The 27,361-nt window shown below is 43.9% G+C and overlaps 1 protein-coding gene and 1 long non-coding RNA gene across 4 annotated transcripts; one reads left to right on the forward strand and one right to left on the reverse strand.

Annotated features, from left to right (window-relative positions):
* Positions 1–1,024: 1,024 nt before the first annotated feature.
* Positions 1,025–2,765, reverse strand: LOC135311557 (uncharacterized). 2 transcript variants are annotated; one of them, XR_010371216.1, is made up of 3 exons: positions 2,517–2,765; positions 1,506–1,587; positions 1,025–1,417 (listed from the first exon to the last, which is right to left on the reverse strand). It is a non-coding gene; the product is annotated as an uncharacterized LOC135311557 (long non-coding RNA). The 2 variants fall into 2 exon arrangements; XR_010371215.1 differs by lacking the exon at positions 2,517–2,765 and adding an exon at positions 2,294–2,382.
* On the forward strand, positions 2,065–25,754 carry POGLUT3 (protein O-glucosyltransferase 3). 2 transcript variants are annotated; one of them, XM_064441244.1, is made up of 9 exons: positions 2,238–2,364; positions 15,394–15,491; positions 15,897–16,094; positions 17,500–17,786; positions 18,194–18,410; positions 20,446–20,642; positions 21,405–21,599; positions 22,602–22,706; positions 23,537–25,754. In XM_064441244.1, the coding sequence occupies exons 3-9, from the start codon at positions 15,998–16,000 to the stop codon at positions 23,660–23,662; spliced, it is 1,224 nt and encodes a 407-aa protein (XP_064297314.1). In that variant the 5' UTR covers positions 2,238–2,364; positions 15,394–15,491; positions 15,897–15,997; the 3' UTR covers positions 23,663–25,754. The 2 variants fall into 2 exon arrangements, with proteins under 2 accessions (XP_064297313.1, XP_064297314.1); XM_064441243.1 differs by lacking the exon at positions 15,394–15,491 and having other exon boundaries at positions 2,065–2,364.
* Positions 25,755–27,361: the final 1,607 nt, after the last annotated feature.

The raw sequence follows: 27,361 nt of genomic DNA on the forward strand, positions 1-27,361 counted from the left end.
CCTCTCGGCTGCCCCAGATATTGTTTGCTACGTGCAGGCCCTGCCCACATGTGAAGCCCTGCTGCCAGCCATGGTGCTGTGCTCCTCGACCCCATTCCCCAGGGAGCTGCCTGCTCTCTCAGCGCTCTGGCACCCAAGTGCAGGACTTTTTGTTGGATGTCATGGCCCATTCCTCCACCCTGTCCAGGTCCCTCAGGATGACAGCCCTGCCCTCAAGCACACCGACTAGTCCCCCTGCTTGGCATCATCTGCAAACCCTGTGATAGAGCTCTCCATTGGCTCATCCCAGACCAGGTCCCTGAGGTGCTCCCCTTGTTAGCAGCTGCCAGGTAGAGACCACCCATTAACCAGCCCCCTCTAAGCCCAACCAAACATCCTGATGGTTTTTGGCCCATCTGGTTGTTCCCCACCCAGACCATAATATCCTAACTTGGATACAAGTGTTGTGGGAGGCAACCACATCTTTGCTAAACTCAAGGCAAATGACATTCCCTGCTCTCCCCCCGTCTGCAGAGCCAGTTTATCACCAAAGGCGACTGGGTCGGCCAGGCATGCTTGGCCCTTGGTCAATCCACTCTGCTCCCAGCCACCTTCTTCTCCAAATGTGGTCCCAACTGGTGCAGGGGGAGAGGAAAGCCGCCCTCCCTGATCCCTGCACTGAGAGCAGCAGCCATGGCTGTACCACCTGGCCAAGCAGCACAGGCGTAACTCTAGATTAACACTATACATGTTTTCTCTTGCCTGTTGGGAGTATCACACATGGTATGTTGGTGGAGATTTGTGGTTATCTGAGGTGAGGGAGTTTAGGAGACTGAAGACAAAAGCAAGGAGGAAACCAGACTTGGTAATTCCACTTTCAAGGAACCTGTTTTTCGTGGTCTGTATGCACAGAGACTTGAAGTTCATGTTATTCAAAACCACACAGCATTCATTCGTTGTTTTGCATGTGAAAATCCAGGCTTGCATGGAAGCTTGATTTAATTCTCCTACAGCCTTGTACGACCATCTACCAGCACCCTGAAATACATCCTAGCATCAGCAAACGCTTCTGATTAAAATTATACGCCCACCTTAGGAGACAAATCATTGAGGATTTCCCGTTTACTTGTATTCCATCATTTAAAAACCATTAAATTACTTTGTTGTAACATTTTTTAGAGAATAATATCATGATCCCTCTTTCCCCGACCCCAAGCGTAATGGCACTGCTGAGGGCCACCTGCAGCACCTCACCCGTGGGCTCCAAGGGCACTCGGCAGCTCTGGAACATGGGTGGGTGCCTGAGCCATGCTGGGACAGGGCGCGGGGCTGCGGGGCGTGAGCTCGGCCTCCTCCTCCCCGGGACACAAGGGAACACTGTGCCAGTGCAGGGTCCCTGCTCTGACCTGCACTTTAAATACAGTCACTGTGGGAAATCCTAGAAACAGTGAGGAGGAATTTTAAATTATGTAGTTTTTTTCTTGTACAGCACTCTCTGTCTGTCCGTAAGCTGATACAGCACTTACAATTAATAAGCCTTAGAGAAATATGATTTTTTTTCTTCTTTAAGTTCCAGACCAGCTGTTCAGCTGCCGGCTGAATTGTGTCCTAAAACACAAGTAAGGTGATGTTTGAGGGGCAGGGCGGGAACCCGCAGATATCTGCTCTTCCCTTCGGCCTGCACGGCGCCCACGGCCAAGGGAAGGAAAACCCCTCAGGACATGGAAGCGCTGGGTGGGCGCAGCCTGCCCGCAGGCAAGTGGGTCCGGGGTTCATTCCCGAGGCCGCTGCAGCCCCCCTCTGCCTCCCGCCCCGGCCCGGCGTGTGGGACACCGCGGACCCTCAGTGGGCGGCACCGGCAGCCTCAGCCCCGTGGGCAGGGCCCAGCGCACACGGGGGCAGGTTCTCGGTCCCCGACCCCTCTCCGGGGGCTCCCAGGCGGGGGCGGCCGGTGCCCGCGCCCTGCGGCTGGCCCCGGGCCCAGGAAGGCAGCGCCGGCTTCAGCCGCCCGGGAGCGGCCCGGCCCTTCCCGCGCCTCCCTCCGGTTCAGCACAGCCCGGCCCCCGCCCCGACCCCGGCCCCGGCGGGCCGCCCCGCGGGGCGGGAAGCGGGCGCGGGGCCGCGCAGGCCCGGAGGAGGCCCCGGCCCCCCGCTCCCGGCGGGCGCGGCCAGCGCGGCTCGGGGCGATGGGGAGCCGCAGGCTGCTGCCGCTGCTGCCGCTGCTGCTGCCGCTGCTGCGGCCGGCGGAGTCGGCGGAGGCCGTGAGCGCCGAGCGGAGCCTGGCGTGGGGCCCCGGGCTGGAGGCGGGGCTCACCCTGCCCGTGCGGTACTTCTACATCCAGGCGGTCAGCGCGGCCGGGCGCAACTTCTCCCGCTCCCCGCCAGGTACCGGGGTGTGCTGTTGGGCGGGCGGGCGGGCGGGGACCCTGCCCGGGGCTGCGGCTTCCTCGGAGGAACTGGTGGAGCTGCCCACCCCTTCCCCTCTCCCCTCCTTCTTTACTTCCTCCCTCCCTTCCTTCCTCGTCCCGAGCGCTCACCGAGCCGCCGCCGGTTCCGGCTGACCCGCGCCCCTCAGCATCCCGCCCGGTCCCGCATCGCCGGGCCGGTGCCGAGCGGAGCGCAAGGTCAAACCCCTTTTCCTTCTGGTACCGCCGAGCGCCGCCTTCCGCAGAGCCCTGCTCCTCACCCGTAGCCTCCTCTAAACGGTATAGGATTTACGGCAAGAATCCAGCGAGCTCAGAATGAACTAGTGCTCCTGGAGCCAGTGGGTGTAAAGAAATCCCATCACCCTGCTCGGAAGTGCTAACGTAACTCGTGCTGCACACACACCAGCTGCTTAACGTCCCTGCCTCGGTAAGCGCGGCCCTCTGGGCTCCGTTATCCCACTGCCGCTCCGGGAAGAAGGAATAAGTTTCATCTCCTTTTTACTCAGCACAAGCCCAAACCATCCATGACACCTCCTGAGAGTGGGAATTGGGGTTTGTTCTCGCAGCCCAGCGGCGTGCTGCCAGCCAGCTGTTTTCTGCTGCAAGTTAATGTCACGCGCTCTGTAGTAACGGTTTTAATTTAGAACAAGAATAACATCTGCCTTATGGATTTCATAATGAAGGTAACCCTGAGATAGCCACCCAGTGGGAATCCTGTGTCGCTAATTTATTTAGGGTAGAACTAGTCATTTTGCTCTGTATCATTTACTATTCTTATAGACACTACTGAGTGGATATCTACCAGGTATGCACGGCCTCTTCGTGTCTTTTAGTTGCAAGGCTGCTGCTTGTGACATTAAAGAATAGACATATATTATACAGGTTACGTCTTCAGTCTGACGGAACCCCCGATACTTCAGGTCTGGACTTTCTCCAGCTGCTGTTGCAACTTGGTGCTGGATTGCAGCGCAGCTTTGTAATTGCAGAGAACGATGCAACTGCACACTCGCTGCCAGTGAAGGGGAGGCTGATTTCAGCCGCCCAGGGAGAGCCTGGGGTTCAAACAACAGGTCACTAAAGGTAAAAAGGTGTGAAGCTCACCTGGGTTCTTATGCTAGTTTCAGTCCTCCAAGATAAACTGATAGGACGTGGGTACTGAGAACTTCGTTCTGACCTCAGTGTGTGCGTGTGTGTTAGTGTTTCTATTAATAAATTCAATGTCTCTGGAATGTTTCCAGGTCCTGATGCCACCTGGCATGGAGTGGTCTCCATTCATACCATAACATTCTGTAGCCTCCAATCCAAGGCGGTGTGTGTGTGCTGCCGACAGCCAAGAGCTGTTGGCTTGGCCCGTGCTAACTGCTGAGCCATGCCAAGAACTATTTAGGAGAGTGCCAAGGATCCTTTAACAATTTAATGGTACAGTTGATCGTATTCAGTGCACGAGCGTTCTTTAATGTACTCATATAAACATGGGCTATAAATTTCAGTTCTCAAATTATTTTAAATGTTCAAATTCTATTTGTAAAATGTCAGTGTCACGATCCACTGCTGGGTTGAACAGTTTGGCAGAGGTTAAACCCCCTTGCTTTCCAACCGACCTCAGATGATTCTGGGAGGTTGGGGGCAGTTGGGCTTAACTTCTGATTAACTCCAATGTGTTATCGTGACTAGGTTCCTTTTACATTCTCAGAAACAGAATTAAGACTCAAAACGGAGTCAAGTGCCAAGTCACTTTATTTGGCCAGAAATAGATACAGGAGAGAAAAACAAAGAGAGAAAAAAAGAAAAGGTGAAAAAGGGAACGTGCAGGAGGGAGGGAGTTGGACTGTTGCGATAGCTGTCACCACAGATCTGCGGCAGTCCGTCCAGTCTGGGCAGGGGGAAGTCCGAGCGTCTGATGCATCTTTGAAGCCAGTGGAGGGGGGGATGTTCCAGAACGTGCCCCCATCGTCTCTGCTGGTTTCCCCTTTTATAAGGTTGGTCTCCTGCATAGTCAGTAACTGTTCTGCATACCCACACCTCCCACTTGGTGGTGGGGCGTGTGCCCAGTACCGTCACTAGAGGGTGATTGAAAGTTCTAGAGGGTCTGAGTCCCCCCCCATACATTGCCAGTCGGCCTTGAGCCTGGGCGTACGCGCGGAGGATGAGTACTCTGAGACAACAGGCACACATTCCTGTCAGGTTGACCTTGGTGATTAAACAGTTCCGCTCAGCAGCTGTAGCGATCAGGCTTTGGTAGAGAAACTTGCCTGCCAACAATGTTGAGACAAGTTTCTAGTCCCTGACAGTAAGAATTGCAATGAATAATATTTTTTAAGGCACTGCTTCCTAATATAAACTAAATACATCTCAAAATACTCTGATTGGGGTAGCTAAACAAATCTGCATTATCACTTCGATTGCACGAACAAGAATACTGCGATCAGAGCAGGGGAGCTACAGTTAAGGCTTCCCATTTGTGAAATTTGTCCGAATCCATTAAATTGTGGATTAGAATTTCAGTCAAGTAGGTCAGTTCTTACTGGTATCCAGTATGAAGCATATGGGATAATTAACAGATTTATATCCAGATGAGTTTTCTGTCAAGTCTAATCACCAGAGTCATTGTGCATCACACACTAATTTTGACCTATAGGCTGTAGTCTTCGACCTGTCCTTGTAGGAAGACGACAAGTGACGCAGAATTCTCTCTTTCCCCAGAAAAATTATTCCAAAGATTTAAGAAATCACTGCTGAAAATATAGAACTTACTTTTAATATAAACTACATACATTTTTTTCTTTGGATACTTGGATCTCTATATCCTCCTTTTCTGCCAGGTTTTCCCCTAGGTTTAACAACTGCCCACCATGTCTTTATGTACGATTGACCATGACAAAGGCAGCTGTTAACTCTTCTTCAGATGATCAACGTACTCTACTAACAAATATTTTCAAGGCCTCCCAGGTATTCTTGCAGGTTTTACCACATACTTTCAAGGAGAGGTGGCACACTTCTTCCCACACTCATTTCAGTGTAGCTAAACTGAGTGCATCTTGGTTACAGTTACCTTCATAGCTGCAGCACTGTAGGACCTCTCTTCAGGTCTTTTGTTGACCACAATGCCTGGCTTTTTTGGTGGTCACACACAACTTCCTACCACGACCTGTACTTCTTTGTTCCTGGATATAGGCCCTCACACCCAACGTTGTTAAAGTACATGCTATTCAACAGAGCCCATTTTGCTGAGTGAACCTGTTTTGTTCAGCTGCCTCTTTATTGACTCTATGGATTTCACAATTTCCATCTTCAAAAGTAGCCAGCAATGATTTCAGTAAAAGAGTTGAGGAAAAACCCTTCTTTTCAGATCTTTTAATTTCTCTTCTGCATACATGTCAGAAGTCAGGTGGATGGGTTTTTTGTTCTTCTCTAGCAATTTGCATAAATCAAGACCTTATTACCTTTTATAGAATCATAGAATCATTAAGGTTGGAAAAGACCCTTAAGGTCATTGAGTCCAACCGCTAACCTATCACTGCCAAGTCCACCACTAAACCATATCCTCAAGCACCACATCTACCCTTCTTTTAAATGCCTCCAGGGATGGAGACTCAACCACCTCCCTGGGCAGCCTGTTCCAATGCCTGACAACCCTTTCCATGAAACAAGTTTTTTCTAATGACCAACTGAAACTTCCCCTGGTGCAGCTTGAGGCCATTTCCTCTCATCCTATCGCTTGTTACTAGGGAGAAGAGACTGACCCCCGCCTCGCTACAACATTTCAGGTAGTTGTAGAGAGCGATAAGGTCTCCTGTCAGCCTCCTCTTCTCCAGGCTAAACAACCCCAGCTCCCTCAACCTCTCCTCATAAGAATTGTTCTCTAGACCCTTCACCAGCTTCGTTGCCCTTCTCTGGACACGCTCCAGCACCTCGATGTCCTTCTTGTAGTGAGGGGCCCAAAACTGAACATAGTACTTGAGGTACGGCCTCAGCAGTGCCTAGTACACGGGCACGATCACCTCCCTGCTCCCGCTGGCTGCACTATTCCTGATACACGCCAGGATGCCATTGGCCTTCTTGGCCACCTGGGCACACTGCTGGTTCATGTTCAGCCGGCTGTCAATCAACACCCCCAGGTCCTTTTCCGCCGGGCAGCTCTCCAGCCACTCCTCCCCAAGCCTGTAGCGTTGCATGGGGTTGTTGTGACCCAAGTGCAGGACCTGGCACTTGGCCTTGTTAAACCTCATACCATTGGCTCCGGCCCAACGATCCAGCCTGTCCAAGTCCCTCTGTAGGGCCTTCCTGCCCTCCAGCAGATCGACACTTCCACCCAGCTTGGTGTCATCTGCAAACTTACTGAGGGTGCACTCAATCCCCTCATCCAGATCATCAGTGAAGATATTGAACAGGACCAGGCCTTTTCTGTCTTTGCATCCCTGCCTTTCTTCACTTGATCATCCATGCATGGAATACCTTTCTTGTAAGCTACACAAGCAAAAAAAAAAAAAAAAAAAAAGCAAGTGTCATCATTTGGATGTCTTAAAAGTATCCTATTTTGACTGTGTCTGTGTTTTAGTCTCTCTTCAGGACTGGAAAATTATTTTGTACTTAAAATGTTGTCCCAGACAGGTTTTCAGGGTAACACAGAAGTACTAATGGTGACGATTCAACAAGGACAGATTTTGTACTTTATCCTTTGTTTGAATTGAGAAAAACAGAAAAATGTGAGTGAAAGTACCATGGTAATCTTCTTCCAATTTTAAAAAAAGAAATCAGCAAAAAGCTGTTATTATTAAATACTGCAGTAGCACTTGGAGGCCTTGGCCCCATTATTCAATGAACGTTGTAAATCGTAGACAAAATCCTATTGCCTCTGGTGAATAATTTGTACTCACATTAAATATTCAACCTCCCTTTTCTTCCTCCTCCCTTTCAGGGATTAGCTTTTTCCCTTTTTCCCAGAGAGCTTTGTTATTAGGTCACTCTTCCTTTATAAAATACATCCTGCATCTAAACTGCCACCAACTAAAACTACCGTGTCCTTTGGGTAGATCGGGAGCTCCTCATGTCTCTGCAGCAGTAAGTTCAGAACCAGCTGGGAACAGCTGGAGGGGGTGGAGGTTAATGAGGTTGTATTGGATAGTGTGGAACCTGAGCATGATGTAAATGGTATGGAATAAGGGGTGGATACTGCCATGGTTTCAGCTGGGATAGAGTTAAATTTCTTTGTAGTAGCTAGTATGGGGCTATGTTTTGGATTTTTGCTGGAAACAGCGGTGATAACGTGGAGATGTTTTAGTTGTTGCTAAGTAGCGCTTACACTGGTCAAGGACTTTTTCAGCTCCCCGTGCTCTGCCGGGTGCACAAGAAGCTGGGAGGGGGCACAGCCAGGACAGCTGACCCCAACTGACCAATGGGATATTCCATACCATATGACGTCATGCTCAGTATATAAAGCTGGGGGAGAAGGAGGAAGGGGGGACATTTTGGAGTAATGGTATTTGTCTCCCCAAGTAACCGTTACGCGTGATGGAGCCCTGCTTTCCTGGAGATGGCTGAGCACCTGCCTGCCCATGGGAAGTGGTGAATTAATTCCTTGTTTTGCTTTGCTTCCGCGCGCAGTTTCTGCTTTACCTATTAAACTGTCTTTATCTCAAACCATGAGTTGCCTCACTTTTACTCTTCCGATTCTCTCCCCTGTCACACCAGGGGGGAGTGAGCGAGCGGTGCGTGGTGCTTGGTTGCTGACTGGTGCTAAACCACGACAATGGCCCTCCTCTGGACTTGCACCAACAGGTCCGTGTCCTTCTTATGTTGGGGGCCCCAGAGCTGAATGCAGTACTGCAGGTGGGGTCTCATGAGAGCGGAGTAGAGGGCCAGGATCACCTTCCTTGACGTGCTGACCATGCTTCTGTTGAGGCAGCCCAGGATGTGGTTGGCCTTCTGGGCTGCAAGTGCTCCCTGCTGGGTCTTGCGGAGTTTCTCATCAACCAACACCACCAAGTCCTTCTACTCAGGGCTGCTCTCAATCCATTGTCTGCACAGCCTGTATCTATGCTTGGGTTTGCCCTGACCCATGTGCAGGACCTTGCATGTGGGCTTGTTGAACTTCATGAGGTTCATATGGGCCCACCTCTCAAGCCTGTCAAGGTCCCTCTGGATGGCATCATTTCCCTCCAGCGTGTCAATGACACCACACAGCTTGGTGTCATCGGCAGACTTGCTGAGGGTGCACTCAGTCCCGCTGTCCATGTCGCTGACAAAGATGTTAAACACCAGTCCCAATGCTGACCCTGAGGAACACCATTTGTCACTGGTCTCCACTTGGACATCGAGCTGTTGACCCCAACTCTTTGAGTGGCCCATCCATCAAATCCGTGTTTTTCCAATTTAGAGACAAGGACGTTGTGCAGGACAGTGCCAAATGCTTTGCACAAGTCCAGGTAAATGACGTCAGTTGCTCTTCCCTTATCCACCAGTGCTGTAACCCCATTGTAGAAGGCCACCAAATTCGTCAGGCGTGATTTGCCCCTAGTGAAGCCATGTTGGCTGTCACCAGTCACCTCCTTATTTTCCATGTGCCTTAGCATAGTTTCCAGGAGGATCTGCTCCATGATCTTGCTGGGCATAGAGGTGAGACTGACTGGCCTGTAGTTCCTCAGGTCCTCCTTTTTTCCATTTCTAAGAATGTGGGTTATGTTTCCCATTTTCCAGTCATCAGGAGCTTCAGTGGACTGCCACAACTTCTCAAATATGATGGATAGAGGCTTAGCCACTTCATGTGCCAGTTCCCTCAGAACCCACAGATGCATCTTATCAGGTTCCATGGACTTGTGCACCTCCAGGTTCCTTGGATGGTCTCAGACCTGATCTTCTCCTACAGTGGGCAGTTCTTCAGTCTCCCAGTCCCCGCCTTTGCTTTCTGCAACTTGCACAGTGTGGCTTGAGCACTTGCCTGTGAAGACTGAGGCAAAAAAAAGTCATTGAGTACCTCAGCCTTCTCCATATTCCAGGTAATGAGGTCTCCTGTTTCCTTCCGGATAGGGCCCACATTTTCCCTAGTCTTCCTTTTATTACCAATGTACCTATAGAAGCTTTTCTTGTTGCCCTTGACATCCCCAGCCAGATTTCATTCTATCAGGGCCTCAGCTTTCCTAACCCGATCCCTGGCTTCTCAGACAATTTCTCTGTATTCCTCCCAGGCTACCTGTCCTTGCTTCCACCCTCTGTAGGCTTCCTTTTTGTGTCTGAGTTTGTCCAGGAGCTCTTTGTTCATCCATGCAGGCCTCCTGGCATTTTTGCCTGACTACTTCTTTGTTGGGATGCACCACTCCTGAGCGTAGAGGAGGTGATCCTTGAATATTAACCAGCTTTCTTGGGCCCCTCTTCCCATGGGCTTTATACCATGGTACTCTACCAAGCAGATCCCTGAAGAGGACAGTCGGCTCTCCTGAAGTCCAGGGTAGTGAGCTTGCTGTGCGCCCTCCTCAGTGTCTTAAGGATCTTGAACTCCACCATTTAATGGTCACTGCAGCCAAGGCTGCTCTGGAGCTCACTTCCCCACCAGCCCCTCCTTGATGGTGAGAACAAGGTCCAGCATAGCACCTCTCCTTGTTGGCTCCTCTGTCACTTGGAGAAGGAAGTTATCAGCAATGCATTCCAGGAACCTCTGGGATTGCTTATGCCCTGCTGTGTTATCCCTCCAACAGATATCGGGGTGGTTGAAGTCTCCCATGAGGACCAGGGCTTGTGAGCGTGAGGCTGCTCCTGTCTGTCTATAGAGGGCCTCGTGCACTTGGTGTTCCTGGTCGGGTGGCCTGTAGCAGCAGACCCTCACTATAACATCACCTGTCCCTGCCCTCCTTTTAGTCCTGACCCATAAGCTCTCCTCAGCCACCCCCAAGTAGAGCTCCGTGCACTTCAGCTGGTCAGTGAGATAGAGGGCAACACCCCCTCCTCATCTCCCCTGCCTGTCCTTCCTAAAGAGCCTGTATCCTTCCATTCCAACACTCCAGTCATAGGAGCCATTGCACCATATCTCCATGATGCCAATAAGATCATAGCCCTGCAGGTGTGCGCATGTCTCTAACACCTCCTGTTTATTCCCCATGCTACATGCATTTGCATAGTAGCATTTAAGTTGGGCCCCGATGAAGCTGACTTACTGGCTGGAGTGGCTGGAACTCCTTTGTGCTGCTCCTCAGGTGCTCTCCTGCTGACCTGTGGTCCTTCCCCAGGCTCTCGGCCTCTCTTGCTGGCACTGGCATCAAGCTGCTAGGAGTGGGATGGATTGAGATTTCCCCTTCCCTGGCAACAATGGCAGAGATGTCCATTCCTTCAGGAGAGTCATTCATGGAATCCGTTGCCAAATTCAAAAGGAGGAGACTCCTGCATTAAGACCTCTGGCAGTATTTAGCTGAATGAGGAACCGAAATTGTTACACACCTTTGGAGAAATGTGTCTTTCCTCTTATTTGGACTACAGCTCCACACTGTCCTCATGCAGAAGACCATTCATGGGGAAACCAACTCCCTGATGTTTTCTTCTCAAGCCTTTCAGAAGACTTACCACAGTCTTAGTGTCTGTGCTGACACTAGATTCAGAGTCTTTAGAGTCTCTGAAGTCTCTTCACTCTGGTAGAGTGAAAAGCAGATACTTTGGTCATAAAAAATACGGACCACACAAGAGGAAAATAATAAAATGCTGTCCCAACTGTGTTAGACCTGGGTACGTTGCCCTCAAGCACTTGCCTCAAGCATTTGCAGTGTCATCCCAGTTGGCATTTATTCATTTTCTCTGTAATCCAAATCCTAGAGAAGTCTAATTACATCAGAATCATTGTGAAGAATGAAAATTAAAATAGTCTCTTTCTTCTGAAGAGGAGGTCTTTCCCTGTTGCCTTCTCAGCTGCCTGATACTTGCCTCTCCTAGTTCAAGAATGGTTCATCCCTACCAGCAGGAAATCAAACAAAGACAGCAGGAGGCCTGGAAGGATCATCAAGGAGCTTCTGACTAAACACAGACAGAAGAAGCAAGTGTACAAGAAGTGGAAGCAGGGGCAGATGACCCAGGAGGAATACAGAGATGCTGTCTGATTGTACAGGGATAGGGTTAGGAAAGCCAAAGCTGATCTGGTGTTGACTCTGGTGAGGGATGTGAAGGGCAACAAGAAAGGATTCTACATCAACAGCAAGAGAAGTCTAGGGAAAACATAAGCCTGCTGCTGAATGGGGCAGGGACCTGATGACAAATGACACAGAAAAGGTCAAGGTACTGAAATGCCTTCTTTGCCTTAGTCTTTACTGGTCGGACCAGCCTTCAGGAATCCCAGGCCCCTGAGACCAGAGGGAAATTCTGGCACAAAGACTTACCCTTGGTGGAGGAGGATTGGGTTAGGGAACACTTAAAAATCTGGGCACACCTACGTCTGTGGTGCCTGATGGCATGTGCTGACAAGTGTTCTGGGAGCTGGCTGACATCATTGTGAGGCTACTTTTGATCATCTTTGAAAGATCATGACAAACAGGAGACATTCCCGAAGACTGGAAGAAGTCGCGTGAAATTCAGTCTGAACACAAAAAAACATTTTTTTACTGTGAAGGTGGTCAAACACTGGAGCAGATTACCCAGAGAAACTGTGGAGTCTCCATTTGTGGAGGTACTCAAAACTCAACAGAACACGGTCCTGGACAGTCTGCTCTGGCTCGCCCAAGCAGTGGTGTTTGGACCAGATGATCTCAAGGTCACTTCCAAACACAACAGTTCTGCGATTCTCGTTATTCTGTGTTTCTCCATTATATTTCTATTATCAGGTGTTGCATGGTACATCATAATCTTGCCAGAGCAAAGAAGAGCTGAAGGATAGATTGCAAAAGAACCTGACTAGTCTCTGAATAGTTCTGGATATCTGACTCACGGACAGTTTTGAAACTGGCTACAGGATTCAGGCTAATTCGAGGAGAAAACAAATGGGGAACTAAAACTGTTTCCCAGAACTTTCTTTTATGCCTATAATTCTTGTGTTATTAGAAGTTTCAAAACAAACTAATATATAATCACATTTTGGAAAAAGAACTGCCTTAGGATGCTTTTGATGCAACAAATACCAGCATGTTTAAATGGGGATTAATCAGTTATCCCTTCTGGGGCCCTTCACTGAATGCTATTGAAATTATGTGAATATAAGTTGTGATTTTTCAAGTCCTTTTGTTGCAGATTTCTAGAAACAGTAATTTAAAGGTTATTCTTCTGTAATTTCCTTGTTCTTACTATCATCTTGCATACCTCTGCTAGTGAGAGTAAGGTCCAAGATACTGAGTGGACCTTTGGTTTAAAGGTCAATTTACGGCCTATGACCATACAGCCATTCTTACATTATCATTTTGTTTCTACTTTATGCCATCTTGAAAAGTAATCAGTAGCTAGATGCCAAAAACATATGAAGGGGACAAAACTATACTTTTCTGCCTTTTCTCTGATGACGACTCTGCTTGCAGATACACAAAAACAAGTTGAAGAGCTCCCAAATTGGGAGCCAATCTGAATCAATTCTACTCACATAGATCCTAGCTGTAGAGATCCCAAGCTGTGGCAGTGTTAGATCTAAACTAATACATTTGACACAGTCTCCCACAGCATTCTCCTGGAGAAGCTGGCTGCTCACGGCTTGGACAAGTGAACTCTGCACTGGGTTTAAAACTGGCTGGACGGCCGAGCACAGAGCACAGTGGTGAATGGAATCAAATCCAGTTGGCGGCCAGTCACGAGTGGTGTTCCCCAGGGCTCAGTGTTGGGGCCGGTCCTGTTCAATATCTTCACTGATGATCTGGATGAGGGGATTGAGTGCACCCTCAGTAAGTTTGCAGATGACACCAAGCTGGGTGGAAGTGTCGATCTGCTGGAGGGCAGGAAGGCCCTACAGAGGGACCTGGACAGGCTGGATCGTTGGGCCGGAGCCAACGGTATGCGATTCAACAAGGCCAAGTGCCAGGTCCCGCACTTGGGTCACAACAACCCCATGCAGCGCTACAGGCTTGGGGAGGAGTGGCTGGAGAGCTGCCTAGAGGAAAAGGACCTGGGGGTGTTGATTGACAGCCGGCTGAACGTGAGCCAGCAGTGTGCCCAGGTGGCCAAGAAGGCCAATGGCATCCTGGCGTGTATCAGGAATAGTGCAGCCAGCGGGAGCAGGGAGGTGATCGTGCCCGTGTACTCGGCACTGCTGAGGCCGTACCTCAAGTACTATGTTCAGTTTTGGGCCCCTCACTACAAGAAGGACATCGAGGTGCTGGAGCGTGTCCAGAGAAGGGCAACGAAGCTGGTGAAGGGTCTAGAGAACAAGTCTCATGAGGAGAGGTTGAGGGAGCTGGGGTTGTTTAGCCTGGAGAAGAGGAGGCTGACGGGAGACCTTATCGCTCTCTACAACTACCTGAAAGGTTGTAGCGAGGCGGGGGTCAGTCTCTTCTCCCTAGTAACAAGCGATAGGATGAGAGGAAATGGCCTCAAGCTGCGCCAGGGGAAGTTTCGGTTGGTCATTAGAAAAAACTTGTTTCATGGAAAGGGTTGTCAGGCATTGGAACAGGCTGCCCAGGGAGGTGGTTGAGTCTCCATCCCTGGAGGCATTTAAAAGAAGGGTAGACGTGGTGCTTGAGGATATGGTTTAGTGGTGGACTTGGCAGTGATAGGTTAGCGGTTGGACTCAATGACCTTAAGGGTCTTTTCCAACCTTAACGATTCTATGATTCTATGATTCTACCATTCAGAGAAATAGTTCTGGAGTTCAAGTCTATTAGCATTGCCTGAGCTATATTTACACTTGTCCAAGGAAATGTCACACTGCATAACTGTACTGCCAATGTGTCTTCAGCCTACTGCCTAAGCAACCAGGGAGGTGTCCACTCATTGTTCCTCTGAAAAGGAAGTACCACCTATCTTGAGCAACCTTAACATTCCTCAACTCAGAAGTCAGAAGTGCACTCTGGAAATCATTCTGGACTGATACTTAATCAAATGAGGGCTCCTCATGATAGATCTGCTAGCTACTGAAGGCAATATTCTGCATGTGGGAATGCTGCTTGCCACACTGGCATTGCAAGAAAGAATGAATGCTTGCTTCATTTTATTTCTTCAGTATGTTGTCAAATGAAGGTATTCTGACTTGCTTCTTGGCATCTTTAGCTGGCATGGACTTTGAATAGTAAGAAAACTGTGGGCTGATTACAAATAATCCATACTTCACATTCTTACATTGGAACACAAATGAGAAGAGGGGGTGTGTTCAGCTGTGAGAGATTCTTCTGCTCACAGACACTGACCATATGCTTATTGATTGAGGAGTCGACTCTGACAACAGTATCTGGAAGAATCTGAGTTACTCAGGGTAACTATTCTCTCTGTGAAAAGGCATGACATGTCAGGAAATGCATGTCTGAAGTCATAAGGATTTTGCCTGCTATAATCAGGAGACTCCTGCAGAGTAGTTGACTTGAATCCAATTTCAAGATCCAGTGCTCTAAGGAAGACATGATTGATCGCTGAATGACTGTTGTACTTACCACATCAGTGTGTTTATTTGTGGATGCAATATATGTTAAAATATGGATTGTATAGCATTAACTAACTGTAACATCTTAATCTTTTAGTGCTGTTGGGACAGATTCAAATTTTAGTAACGCCTTGATTTTATCTGGATTTTTCAGTTTGATTTCTTTCTGTATACTACTTTGTGGTAACATTCATTACGTTTGTTTGGGCTGCAATGCTTAGACTATAACATTTTGTGAATAATCCGTCCCCCTCTTTTTTGAAGTATAAAGTTGACAATGACCTTCAGTGACAGAAAGAAGGGAGTATAACAGATTATGTTTATGCATACTCGTGTTGTCCACGAAATATTCCATGCCCAGTTAAAAAGTCACAGTGCATTAATGCTGAAATGCTGGTGATCTTTAAGGTCTGACACATGTCCAGGAAACACCTCTACTATCATTCTCTTATCCCTGCTTTTCAGTAGCTGGGACTTTAAATTTGCAAGACAGTCAGCTGCAGCCCAAAGGCGAACAATTTGTATCTGACTCCTGCATGCAGCCTCTGCCTTTCCACAAGCTGGCAAGTATTCTTTTCTCCTGTTATTTTTAACTTGGTTTCCTTTCTTTTTTAGTCTAGAGGAAATTATTGTTCCTCAGAGCACTAACTTGAAAGCTTAGTATTAAGCCTAATCTTTGCTTCAAAATACTGTTAGCCTTTCCTTCTATCTTGTAATTATTATTTAACTTTTTATCTCCATCTACAGGTTTTCCATTTATTAGGTATGTGGGGATCAAAAAAAATTGGTAGGATGATCTTCCATCACTGGAAATGAATTTTACCAACTTGGTATAATTAAAAAAAAAGTCTAGTGCAAAGTTAAATTCCATGGACTTAATCCAGTAGAGTTTGCTCTCACGTTTATTTCATATATGTGATTCTAATAGCTTAAAGTGCTTTTATCTGTTTTTATTTTCCTCTTTGCAGGAAAAGCACAGTTTAAAGTGGCAATTAAAGCACTTTCTCCAAAAGAAGTCACCAGAATTTACACCCCTCGCCCTTTGGATAGAAATGATGGCACATTTCTTATGCGGTATCGGATGTATGGGAGTGTCAGAAAAGGGTTAAAAATTGAAATATTTTATGGTGATCAGCATGTAGCTCAATCTCCTTATATTTTGAAAGGTAAGAGTATTTTTTTTAATTTCATGTAATCTACAGAAATGCTATGGACTAATTTACTGCTAGAGGAAGAGATGGGAAATGAGAGGTTTGTTTGCCTGTGTCCATGCAATCTCCTCACAAACATTCTCCTTACACAGAGAAGTAAGGAGTGACAGTCTGTATACATTGCCAAGTTACAAGACCTAGATGCATAAGCCTGTAGATTATGGCCTTTGACATTAAGGTGATGTGTCCGGACATCTCACTTTCCCTCCTGCATAAGGAAATCCCTTAGATTTGTTAGGGAATAAGAGAACAATGCTTGCATTTTTACTGTTTTCAAGGAGGTATTAAACATTGTGTTACTTTTATCTAATGTAGAAAATATTACCTGCAAAAGCAAGGAGTTAGTATTGTTCCCAACACTTTATAATTCAAGTGTCTGTGATTTCTAAAAAGTGTGATCCTTCATAACAACAAAGACAGTATTTCTTTAACCAGACAATATTTAACTTTCTTTCCATTAGCCCAGTCTAATTCAGTGCAGGTCCATACTATGGAAGAACTATTTAAAAGCGTAGAAAACAAGGCAAAATATTCTCTCATTCTAGATCTGCTTCAGCTTCTTTCTCTTGCTCTCAAATGGACAGCTGTTTAGCAAAGGAAAAGATAATATAAGTTACTTCTCTGGAGAGCCTTGTTTCAATTCACCACTACTTCTTCTAACCAGAATTCAGTCTTTTTTTTTTTTTTTTAATAAAATTTCCTAAATACAAACTCATAAATGTCTTCAAACTGAAATGAAACTGTCCTGAGTCCTCAAGGTAGTAGTATGCCTTCTTTCTGCTGGTGCACATTTGCCAGCAGCCATGAAACTATGACACAGGAAAGAACCTGTTTTGATTAGAAGTCCATGAAGTAAGGGCTTTTTTTCACACCTGCGAGGCCTTTGCTTATACCTCAGCTCTCTGCTTCAAAAGGACAGAAAGAATATTTGATTATACATAAAAGAGAATGCCTTATGCCAGAGGTAAAGACTACCGTATCAAACTTCTGAATTAGGCTAAAATTGAAACTGTAATACCAGAGCTTTGGTAGTTACAGACAGCTAGAACAATTCCAAATACCCTGTGCAGTTGGCAGGTGGCACAATAATGGAGCTTCATTTTGCAGATGAATTTTACCCTGTTAACAAAAAATCTAGTATTTTGATTTCTGAAAAGAGAAGAATGTTGCTGTTTTCTGAAATACACAGCTAAATCCCACAAATGTTATAGAGAGGATGATTGCCCAGGAAAATGTTAGAAAACCTGGAACAAAAAATTCCAAGCCACTGTAATGTCTATATTTCTATGCCCATGTGTTTGGGGAATTACGACTGATGCAGAATCACAAACATAGACTCTCAGTGTTTTGTTTTCTGCAGGACCAGTTTATCATGAATATTGTGACTGTCCTGAAGAAGACCCTGTGATCTGGCAGAACATTATGTCTTGTCCATCCCAAGAACCTCAGATTACAAAGGACTTCATTTCTTTTCCCACCATTGACCTCCAGCGAATGCTTAAGGAAATCCCAACAAAGTTCAGTCAAACAAGAGGTGCTATTGTTCATTACACTGTTCTCAATAATCACATCTACCGTCGCTCCTTAGGGAAGTATACAGACTTCAAAATGTTCTCTGACGAAATGTTCCTGTCACTAGCAAGAAAGGTATCAGTTTTGATTGTTTAAGACTATTGAGTCATGTTCTAATACGGCAATACTGCATTTGTTGTTGTATCTTCAGATTTAGAATTCCTGAAGTAAGATTTGTTTTTTCATCAAGATGACAGCGTATCTTAGGGATAATGTGTGGAGGCTGAGCTTGAAAGTAATGAAATTGCTAGGAAGGCTGCAGGGACTAAGGCCCAGCTCTGCAAGCCGTTTCCTGCCCTCTGTGAGCGTTCCTTTCAAACTTGCTTTTGGGGCAGAAACTTGAAATTCATACCTTAAGCTCAGCTAAATCTATTAATGATCTAGTAGGTTTATTGATTCTGCATGACATAAAAGAATTGAGGAATATATGTAAGAGTGACAAACGGCTTCTCTCTTTGTGTTGTTATTGGGTATAAATTTAGGTTCATCTTCCTGATGTGGAGTTTTATCTTAATGTTGGAGATTGGCCAGTTGAGTATCGGAAAGCTAATGATACACCTGGTCCTATACCTGTCATTTCATGGTGTGGCTCTGTGGATTCAAGAGATATAGTCCTTCCAACCTATGATGTAACCCACTCAACTCTTGAAACACTACGTGGAGTCACAAATGATCTCCTTTCTATTCAAGGAAATACAGGTAAATTAGAGATCGTGGATTTAAGAAAATAATTTGTAAATTTCATCAAAGAAGCAAGCTGCATTCAAATAACCTGTTAGTCTTCAGTTCACAAGTGCTGTAGAAGGTCTGCTAATACAAGCAGGTTAGTCTTTACAGATTGTAAACACTTTCAAACTGCTACTGAGAAGGTGTTTAATACGGATTTAGAGCCAAAATTTAAGCAGTCCAGTTTGCAATAATGGTGAATTTTAACTTAAAGGTATCCAGAAGATCGTTACTGTGACCCATCAAAAGAAGAGTAAATATCATTAAAAGGCTGTTCTCCTCAGTGAAGGACTTGAATATGTTCCTCCTAATCAAATAATCCTTTTCCTGACAGTGATGTGGCCCAATGTTCTGTTTACATAAAAATGAATTTGAATCCTGAAAGAAGTAAACTAGTACTATGCTGCAACCTCTTTCAAATAAGATAATATTGTCTGTATTAAAAAATACCTGAGTGGGATCTAAATTGTTTTTCTAGCTTTTAAAGAGTCAGTTTTACTAACAGGTGTCTTCCCTGTCCCCCACCCCTGGAAATACTTAGGGATCAGGCAAATGGCATGAACAATACCTAAGGAGTAAAACTTAAGTGAGGAGGTATTTAATTTCTTTTTATTAGTTCACAGTTTATCTTTATTAGTTTTTATATTAAATCTTTTAATTAAATTATCAGTTTGAAGCACTCTGTGTTTACTGATTTAGTACAGCTGCTCTTCCAATTAGATAAAAGCCTACTCCACTTAAGTAGGTCCTTTAAGGAAACTCCTAGCAGAAAGATAAGGAAGGACAAATTTAATGTTTTTGAAAGCCAGCCATAAGCAGAGATGAAGTCTTTCAGGCTCTTGGTAAGTATCTTGAGGACAGGGTATGAGAAGGACCTGGGAGTGCTGGTGGACAAGCTGACCCTGAGCCAGCACTGTGCCCTTGTGGCCAAGAAAGCCAATGGTATCCTGGGGTGCATTAAAAGGAGTGTGGCCAGCAGGTCGAGGGAGGTTCTCCTCCCCCTCTACTCTGCCCTAGTGAGCCCGTATCTGAAGTACTGTGTCCAGTTTTGGGCCCCCCAGTTTAAGGAGGACATGGAACTGCTTGAGCAAGTCCAGTGGAGAGCTACCAAGATGATCAGGGGACTGGAGCACCTCCCCCATGAGGAAAGGCTGAAGAGACCTGGGTTTGTTCAGCCTGGCAAAGGCTGAAGGGGGAATTTCATCAATACCTATAAATATCTAAAGGGTGGGTGTCAGGATGATGGGACTAGGCTCTTTTCAATAGTACCCAATGACAGGACAAGGGGCAACAGGTACAACCTGGAACACAGGAAGTTCCACCTGAGTATGGGAAAAAACTTCTTTCCTGTGAGGGTGCCAGAGCAGGGGCACAGGCTGCCCAGGGAGGCTGTGGAGTCTCCTTCCCTGGAGACATTCAAACCCCACCTGGATGCGGCCCTGTGCCCCCTGCTCTAGGTGTCCCTGCTCAAGGAGGGGGGTGGACAAGATGATCTCCAGAGGTCCCCTCCAACCCCAACCATTCTGTGATTCTGTACAGCCATTTTTTTTCTTCTTGAAGTCATCATTAAGTGATTCCTCAGAGACCTAACTAAATTGCTGGGTAACTGAAGTGGATTTTACTAAAGAAATTTATGTTATGGTGGCAAGCTTTATGGATGGAGAATTACTCTTATTAGTAGAATTTTACTTACATAATTTGATTATAATCCCATATGTAGGTTTCAAGATATTTCAAGTTATTTAAATATAAAATTGTTAGTAGAAAAGCAATTTTCTGATTTTCCTTTTTGTAAGTGGCTCCGTTTCTCATCCCAAAATCCAAGCCAGAACTGGGAGTTTAAATCCTTTGATTAATAAGTGATTATGGATTCACTACGAGAAATCATGCCTGTCTTACCACGTCCCTGAGTGTAATGCCATTGTAAGAGCAAGTTGCTTATTTGCACTAAACATATCATGAACATTTCAGTACTGTTTGCTTTTACCTTATCACTCAATGCTCGTAGGCCCGTTCTGGGAAAACAAAACTGAGCGAGCGTTGTTTAGAGGTCGAGACAGCCGAGAAGAACGTCTCCATCTTGTCAAGTTATCCAAGGAAAATCCAGAACTACTAGATGCTGGAATAACAGGATATTTCTTCTTCAGAGACAAAGAAAAAGAGCTGGGAAAGGTTCAGCTGATGGGCTTCTTTGACTTCTTTAAGGTAGCAAGCAAATTAGTCTTGGATTAATTTTGCTGTTAAGTTCTTACCAACTGAAAGGACAAGGCATACTTTTGCTAATCCCATTCAGTAAACAAAACAATTATGCTGTGCTGGGAACACTAGTCCATGTGGGGTAGATAGACCACCTGTAATCAAAGTCATAGTGTGACACACTTCTAAAGAATAGAGAGAGTTCTTGGGAGATTTTTTTTTTAAATAGATTGAGAAATTTGATTTCTCACCATCAGGCTTTCTTTTATTTGGGTTAAATATGAAAACAATGGGCGCAACTTGTGTCCATTGCAAGTATGTTGTGGATATCAGAAAAAGTCCTTGTAGTAACAAGTTAGAAAAATAGATGGGTGTTTTTATTGCACTTTAACACACAAATTCCACCGCAACAGAGGTATAAAAAGTAAACAGGACAGAGTCCTGTAAAAAGCAATTATAATACATGGCACTTGAAGTTCTGTTCCAGAGAATAATATATCAGAAATGCTGTACAACCAAGAGCATGTGCATGAGGCAATTCACGTGACACAAAGGTTCGTGACTGTCAGTCTTGGGTTGAAAACAAATCTTCTTACCATTATGTTATCCAGAACACCATGAAACTACACCTGCCTCAAATAAAACAGGTTTGAAGATGAGAATTAATAAACACAATTACATCTTGCCTGTGAAAATAATCTTTTATACAGTCAGTGTTCCTATTCCGATTCAAAATGTTTCACCTTTCTTTCCTCTATCTTCATATTGTAGTACAAATACCAAGTGAATGTGGATGGCACCGTAGCAGCTTACAGGTTTCCATACCTCTTGCTGGGAGATAGCCTAGTATTGAAGCAGGATTCCCAGTACTATGAACACTTCTATATTGGATTAAAACCTTGGAAACATTATGTTCCAGTTAAGAGAAACTTACAGGACTTGCTAGAGAAAATAAGATGGGCTAAGGTAAGTTCCATTACTAATTCAAGTTCAAAGTGATAAACATATAAACAATTTATCTTAACACTCTCTTCTTTCTGTATTTCCACATACATATTTTAATGAACTCTCTTGATAAAGGAAGTACATTTTGCTGTTAGCATAAAATGGGAAGGCCTTAATTCAAGTAACCACCTCTATTCAGGGAAATACTTAAGAATTCATTTTAGGTATGTGGAGAAGTGTTTCATGAGTCAGAGCCTTAGTATAATGACTAACACAGGTAATTTTCAAATAAATGTCCAGAATCCTAGATACTACCTAAGTCTATCACTTTTTTTTAGGTCCTGATGAGAACAAAATTCATTGCTTGTACTTTGAATGTACAAAAATCACTGCTCTGTAAAATGCTTTGGAAGGAGAAGCTGGGATTCTGGAACCAAACAAACCAATATAACTGTGTGATTGAACACACCATTTGTGCTTTAAGTTTAGCTATTAGGTTAAAAAACATAGTGATAGTTTCTGTTCTGAGAGTACTGTAGTTCTTCATGAATAATCAGATGAGAATACTAAAAGCTTTGAAATATAGACCTAAAACACTTGAAAGTAAGTATATTAATTCAAGCAGAGTTATTTTCAAAAGGAAGACACTGAATTGCATTGCATAGGAGAGGACGAGAGCTGTAGCTTTGTCTTCTGTAAAACTAAGTATTTCTGGGAGATGTCAGACCTGATTTTGAAAAGGTTTGTGGCTTGGACAAAACAGTAGAGCATTAATCATTTGCGTTTTCAAAATTGTACAGTTACCCGTGAAAGTTGTTATTGATAGCCCTAAGGTACCAGTTGTGACCATAAAAGCAATCCAGTATTTTTTAAAAAATCTGCAGTTTGAAACATGCCTTTGCAGTCTGCCAGTAATTGCACATAAAGATGCAGATTTCAATAGCCCCTTTAATAAAACTTCTAATGCCAGTGAGTAACTCACTGATTGCTCTATTATTCATTAATTTCGTCTCAATTTTCCAGGAAAATGATGAAGAAGCAAGAAAAATTGCTAAAGAAGGACAATTAATGGCAAGAGAATTACTTCAGCCTCACAGGCTTTACTGCTACTATTATAAAGTGCTCCAGGTTAGTACAATAGATCACTTTATTACTTTCCCCCAACTGCTACTAATAGTAAAATTCCATATTCAGTCCTTACTTATACCAATAGCAGACATGGTTCATATTCACAGGAGATCAGCGTGAAGAGCTTTGCTAAAACTTGCTTCATCATTAAAGAGGCAACCTGACTTAACAGTTGTTTTAGAGTCAGAGATTTTTTTTTCCCCTCATCCCTCCCCAGTCAGACCTGTGTCACCTGTTATGTAGTTTCTCATATACATAGGAGATAATCGGTACACAATTTTCTTCCGTTTTCCCTTCATGCTTACCCCCTCATGAGCTACTCCACTGTACTACAAAACAATGAATACATGGAAAAGAAATTCCTGAAGTATGGCTAGTAGAGTGGCAAGGGGTGAAGTCATTGCCTCCCTAGGAGATGCAAATCTCTAGTGAAAGAAGTTTCTGTTCTCCGAAAGTACTAATTTATTTTTCCAGTTTTGCTGTGCAGAGTTAGATCTCAGCTTCAGCAGCCACAGGTTGACACGAAATTGGAACTGTTCAGTGTACAAAAATAACAGCATTATCTGCATAAAGTGGTTAGGGGCACAAATAATGACAATATTCAAACTACCGTTAATAATAGGGCAGGGAAAACATTAAAGGAGGTTGTCAGAAGCAATGTAGCCTATTTGTAGGTGTGTTATAAAGAGAGCTTCTAAACAGGCTATAAACAATGACATAAGAAGCCTGGATAAAGGCAAGCTTGTGAGTGGAAGGGAGGAGGAAAAATCTGTTTCATGAATTATACGTTGGTGTTTATAGCATTCTTAAATGTTGTTTACGTATTTCAGAAATATGCCAAACGCCAAGCCAGCAAACCTGAAATACGGGATGGAATGGAACTTGTACCGCAGCCTGATGACAGAGACTCAGTATGCAGTTGCCACAGGAAAAAACCTTTAAGGGAAGATCTATAACTGTACCGGATGGAGAAAATCACCCACCTACAATGCAAGAATTTAAATAGGAATTAAGCTGTGAAATTCAAGACACTTATGCACTAGCAAACATTCTTAGTTATGTATTCTTCTTGTATTTACATACCCTTTTTCACACTGGCTTTGATCTACAACGTTGGTTCCCACAATTTCATCTCCATGACCACCACCAGACAGATACTGAGCCTGTAATGGGGAGCGTCTAGGGGATTTGTTTGATGTACTGCATCATCAGGAAGAAGAGCGCAGTGCTGCTTGTGTTTCAGTGGGACCTAGTTACCACAGTTTTATGAGGAATCAGTCATCCACAAAAGATCTTCCATGAGTCAGTGCAAGTTATTCTGAAGGAGCATTTGCAACATACTAAAAGAGTGTTATGATTTCTTCATAAAGTTTACCTCATTGTTAGATTATTTCTTGTATACAAAACAATTTTCTTACTAGACAAAGAAAATGAATATTTGAGATTTACAGATATCAAATCTGGTGTTGCTCTGAGATTATTTTGTGGTCTATGACAGATAACAGAATAAAGAACGTGATATAATATTTACCAATTTCAGAGGAAAACGAAGGGGGGGAGAGATCAGAATAATATTGTTATAAGCACCATGGCTGTGAATCACCAAAATTAAATGCTTCTTTAAAGCAGACTGTGGAGCTATCATGACCGCGGTGCTTTGAGTGCCAAGACACCACTCTGAATACTGTTCCGTGCCAATCACTGTGTCTGTGAATATAGGCACAGATCCACAAAAGGACTTAGGAACTTCAGGTAAGGCCAGGTGAAATACTGGTGTCTTAGTTCAACAATACAGTCTACAGTATTCTAGGTTACCTGAGTATTCACACATCTGAAATTTGTTAGTAGAGCTAAGGATGCCACCATCTTTTTCACTTGGGTTCATGGACTACTTTTTCCCGTGCCTAAGTCCCCAGAGAGATTTTATCCATTTTCTGAATTAAGATCATACCTAACCTTATACTGAGATCAGACCGCAGATTAGACTTCACTGTTTTGGTTCAAATACGACAGAAAAACCAGTGCTGCACTTTCTATGTAATAGTCTAGTGGTTAGAGATCATTCTAAACAACTGGGAAGCCAGCTGTCCTCCTTGGTTTGATTCAAAGTCATTTTTCCAGAGAGTGCCTTAGCTCCAGACTGGAGAAGAGGTCTTCAGGTCTTCCACTGAAGTTGTGCAGCCATCAGGCTAATAATACAAAATTCACAGGGCCAGAAGGAGCTGGTCATACCACTGCAATAAAGTGTGCCTTTGGGTGAGGTGGAGGAAAATCCTAGTCCTGGATGTGGCTTCCAATACCTCTGTTAATTTTTGCCCAAGTTTGTCTACTTCAAAAATGCATAAACAGTCACAGGAGGAGACACCAATACCAAGACCAAGACCAATGCCCACAAGCACCTGTTTCTGACCTCTGCCTTTTCGTCTTGGCTAATATAGCCTGCCTGAGCGGCTTCCTACTCAGCTACACTCAGATAATGTCTTTCATGGATACCAAATTCTTCCTATGCAAAAAGGAATGGAAACATCTTAAGAGCGTGGACTCATTTAGTTGCTTAGGTGCCCAAAGTTTGCTCTACCCCTCATGCAGGCTTCATTCTTGGTTCTACACCGCAAGTTACTGTCATAAAATGCATAAAACAGAATGAGAACAGGAAGAAAGACTAGATTTTTTCAGTATGCTAAATGTGGAAAGAACTTCAGATTTCTAAAGAGGTTAATGCAACTGTCTGCCAATTAAGAAAAAAACTGGAACATGTTGCTCTACCCATCATCCTCTTTGTTCTGGTTCTAACACTAATATATATAGTGGTTGTATTTTTATTTAGCACGACAATCAGTCCTAGAACTTCAGACTATAGATATATGTTCAGCTCATCTGGCATAAAATTATGTACATCAAAATTCAGGAACAGGGTTCCAATGCCGAACCTGACACTTAAAACTGAGTGTGTGCTCCTCTTTCCTTCTCTCTGTACAGTCATTTTAATTGTATGATATGATCTTATTTTGTGATATTATCCATTATACCATGTGCATTTTATATTCACCAATATTTATGGAAGTGGTGTGCTTATCAAAGGCAATTAATCAACAAAGTCAAAGCAACAAAGTTTTCCAGCTCTCACACATATACTTCAAACCAAAAGTCCAAAAATGATCTGTTTATATTTTAAAAAAAAAAAAAGGGAGGGAACAGGAGGAGTCATGATACATACTTTGTGGTTTTTTGGAAATATCTATGTAGGAAAACTTGCCTGGCTCGAAACAGAAGTCTTTCAAACTGGAAGAAGAATCAGATAAAACTTAAATGGTCATGAATATAAATAAATGGGAATATTTCATCCCTCCTTTCTTCCCTCATAAAAAGGGAATAAAAACTAATCTAAATTCTTCTCTGCCAAAAAAAAAAAAAATCTCCTGGCTTTTGTAATAAGCATCTGTTCAAAGCAAAGACTGGTTTGTCACAGAATGCCTTACAAATGCTTTTATAGCTTAGAGGCAAGAAATGTCCAAAAAAATATTAATACATTCATCTTCCTGCCAAAATTAAAAAACAGTAGACACATGGTAGAACTTTCATTAAAAATGCTTAGTCATTTGAGAAAATCTGGTTCAATTTATAACTACAGATCTTCCAAAGATAAAAGAAAGAAAGGCAAAGCCTCTCTTCTTTCCATTGGTGGAACTATATGCAATTGAAATGGTGATGAAGAGCAACTGTAACAATTGCCCCTCCAGGCCAGAAAAGATGTCAGATCTATTTTAGTTTGATGACAGAATGATACTCATTGGCCTGGTGTATTACAGGAATCGCTAAATATTCAGTAAAACCTGTTTTTACAAGTAAAGTGTAATACATATATTACATGGTATTTTTAAGCAGGGTACATGTACTAGTTTCTATTACTCTATAGCAGTTCTTGAACAGCAACTGAGTAAATCTCTTGTACACCTAAAAGTTGGTGGTAATTTTAAAAAATAGTTGACACTACTGAATTTTCCTACAGTAATTTCAGCTTTTAATGCACAACATAGGATTTAATATAGAGAATAAAATCTGTCCTGTTTTCATCAACAGTAGTAATCTTTACACACTGTAGAACTTATCACTGATGATGGAGACAGGTTTATTTGTTTGAAATAGTATGTCCTAAATTCCAGGGCCAGTATTTTCAAATACAAGAATCTACAAAGAAGTGGCCTGACTTCAAAAATGTTTGTCATGCAGAGCCTTTACTTAAGTTTCCTTATTTTCAGATCCCTTTAACAGTAGTTTCATACAATGAACACTCCAGAAAATTAGTCTTTTTATGTTATGTCATATATATGTCCTAATATATGTAGGGACCCACATTTGGAAATACCCAACCTCAATTTCATCTTGAAATGAGAACTAGTAAATCCTGATCTGTGGAACATAAAGATATAAATTCAGTACATTTTTAGACTGTACTTTTTGAAATTTACCTCCAGATAACTCCTATACTAGTTTCATGACAGTATTGTGCCAGTTCCGCCTTGTAGATTTGTAATTAAAAAGCCTTATAATCAAATCTTGCCCGATGGAATGTTAGATTCAAGCTTCCATCCTGGGAAGCATACGCCCGACATTTATTACATTAGAAAGTGAATTATTTAGTTAGGGAGGAGAGC

Source organism: Phalacrocorax carbo, chromosome 1 (genome assembly GCF_963921805.1).
Source record: "Phalacrocorax carbo chromosome 1, bPhaCar2.1, whole genome shotgun sequence".
In the NCBI taxonomy this organism is placed as follows: domain Eukaryota; kingdom Metazoa; phylum Chordata; class Aves; order Suliformes; family Phalacrocoracidae; genus Phalacrocorax; species Phalacrocorax carbo.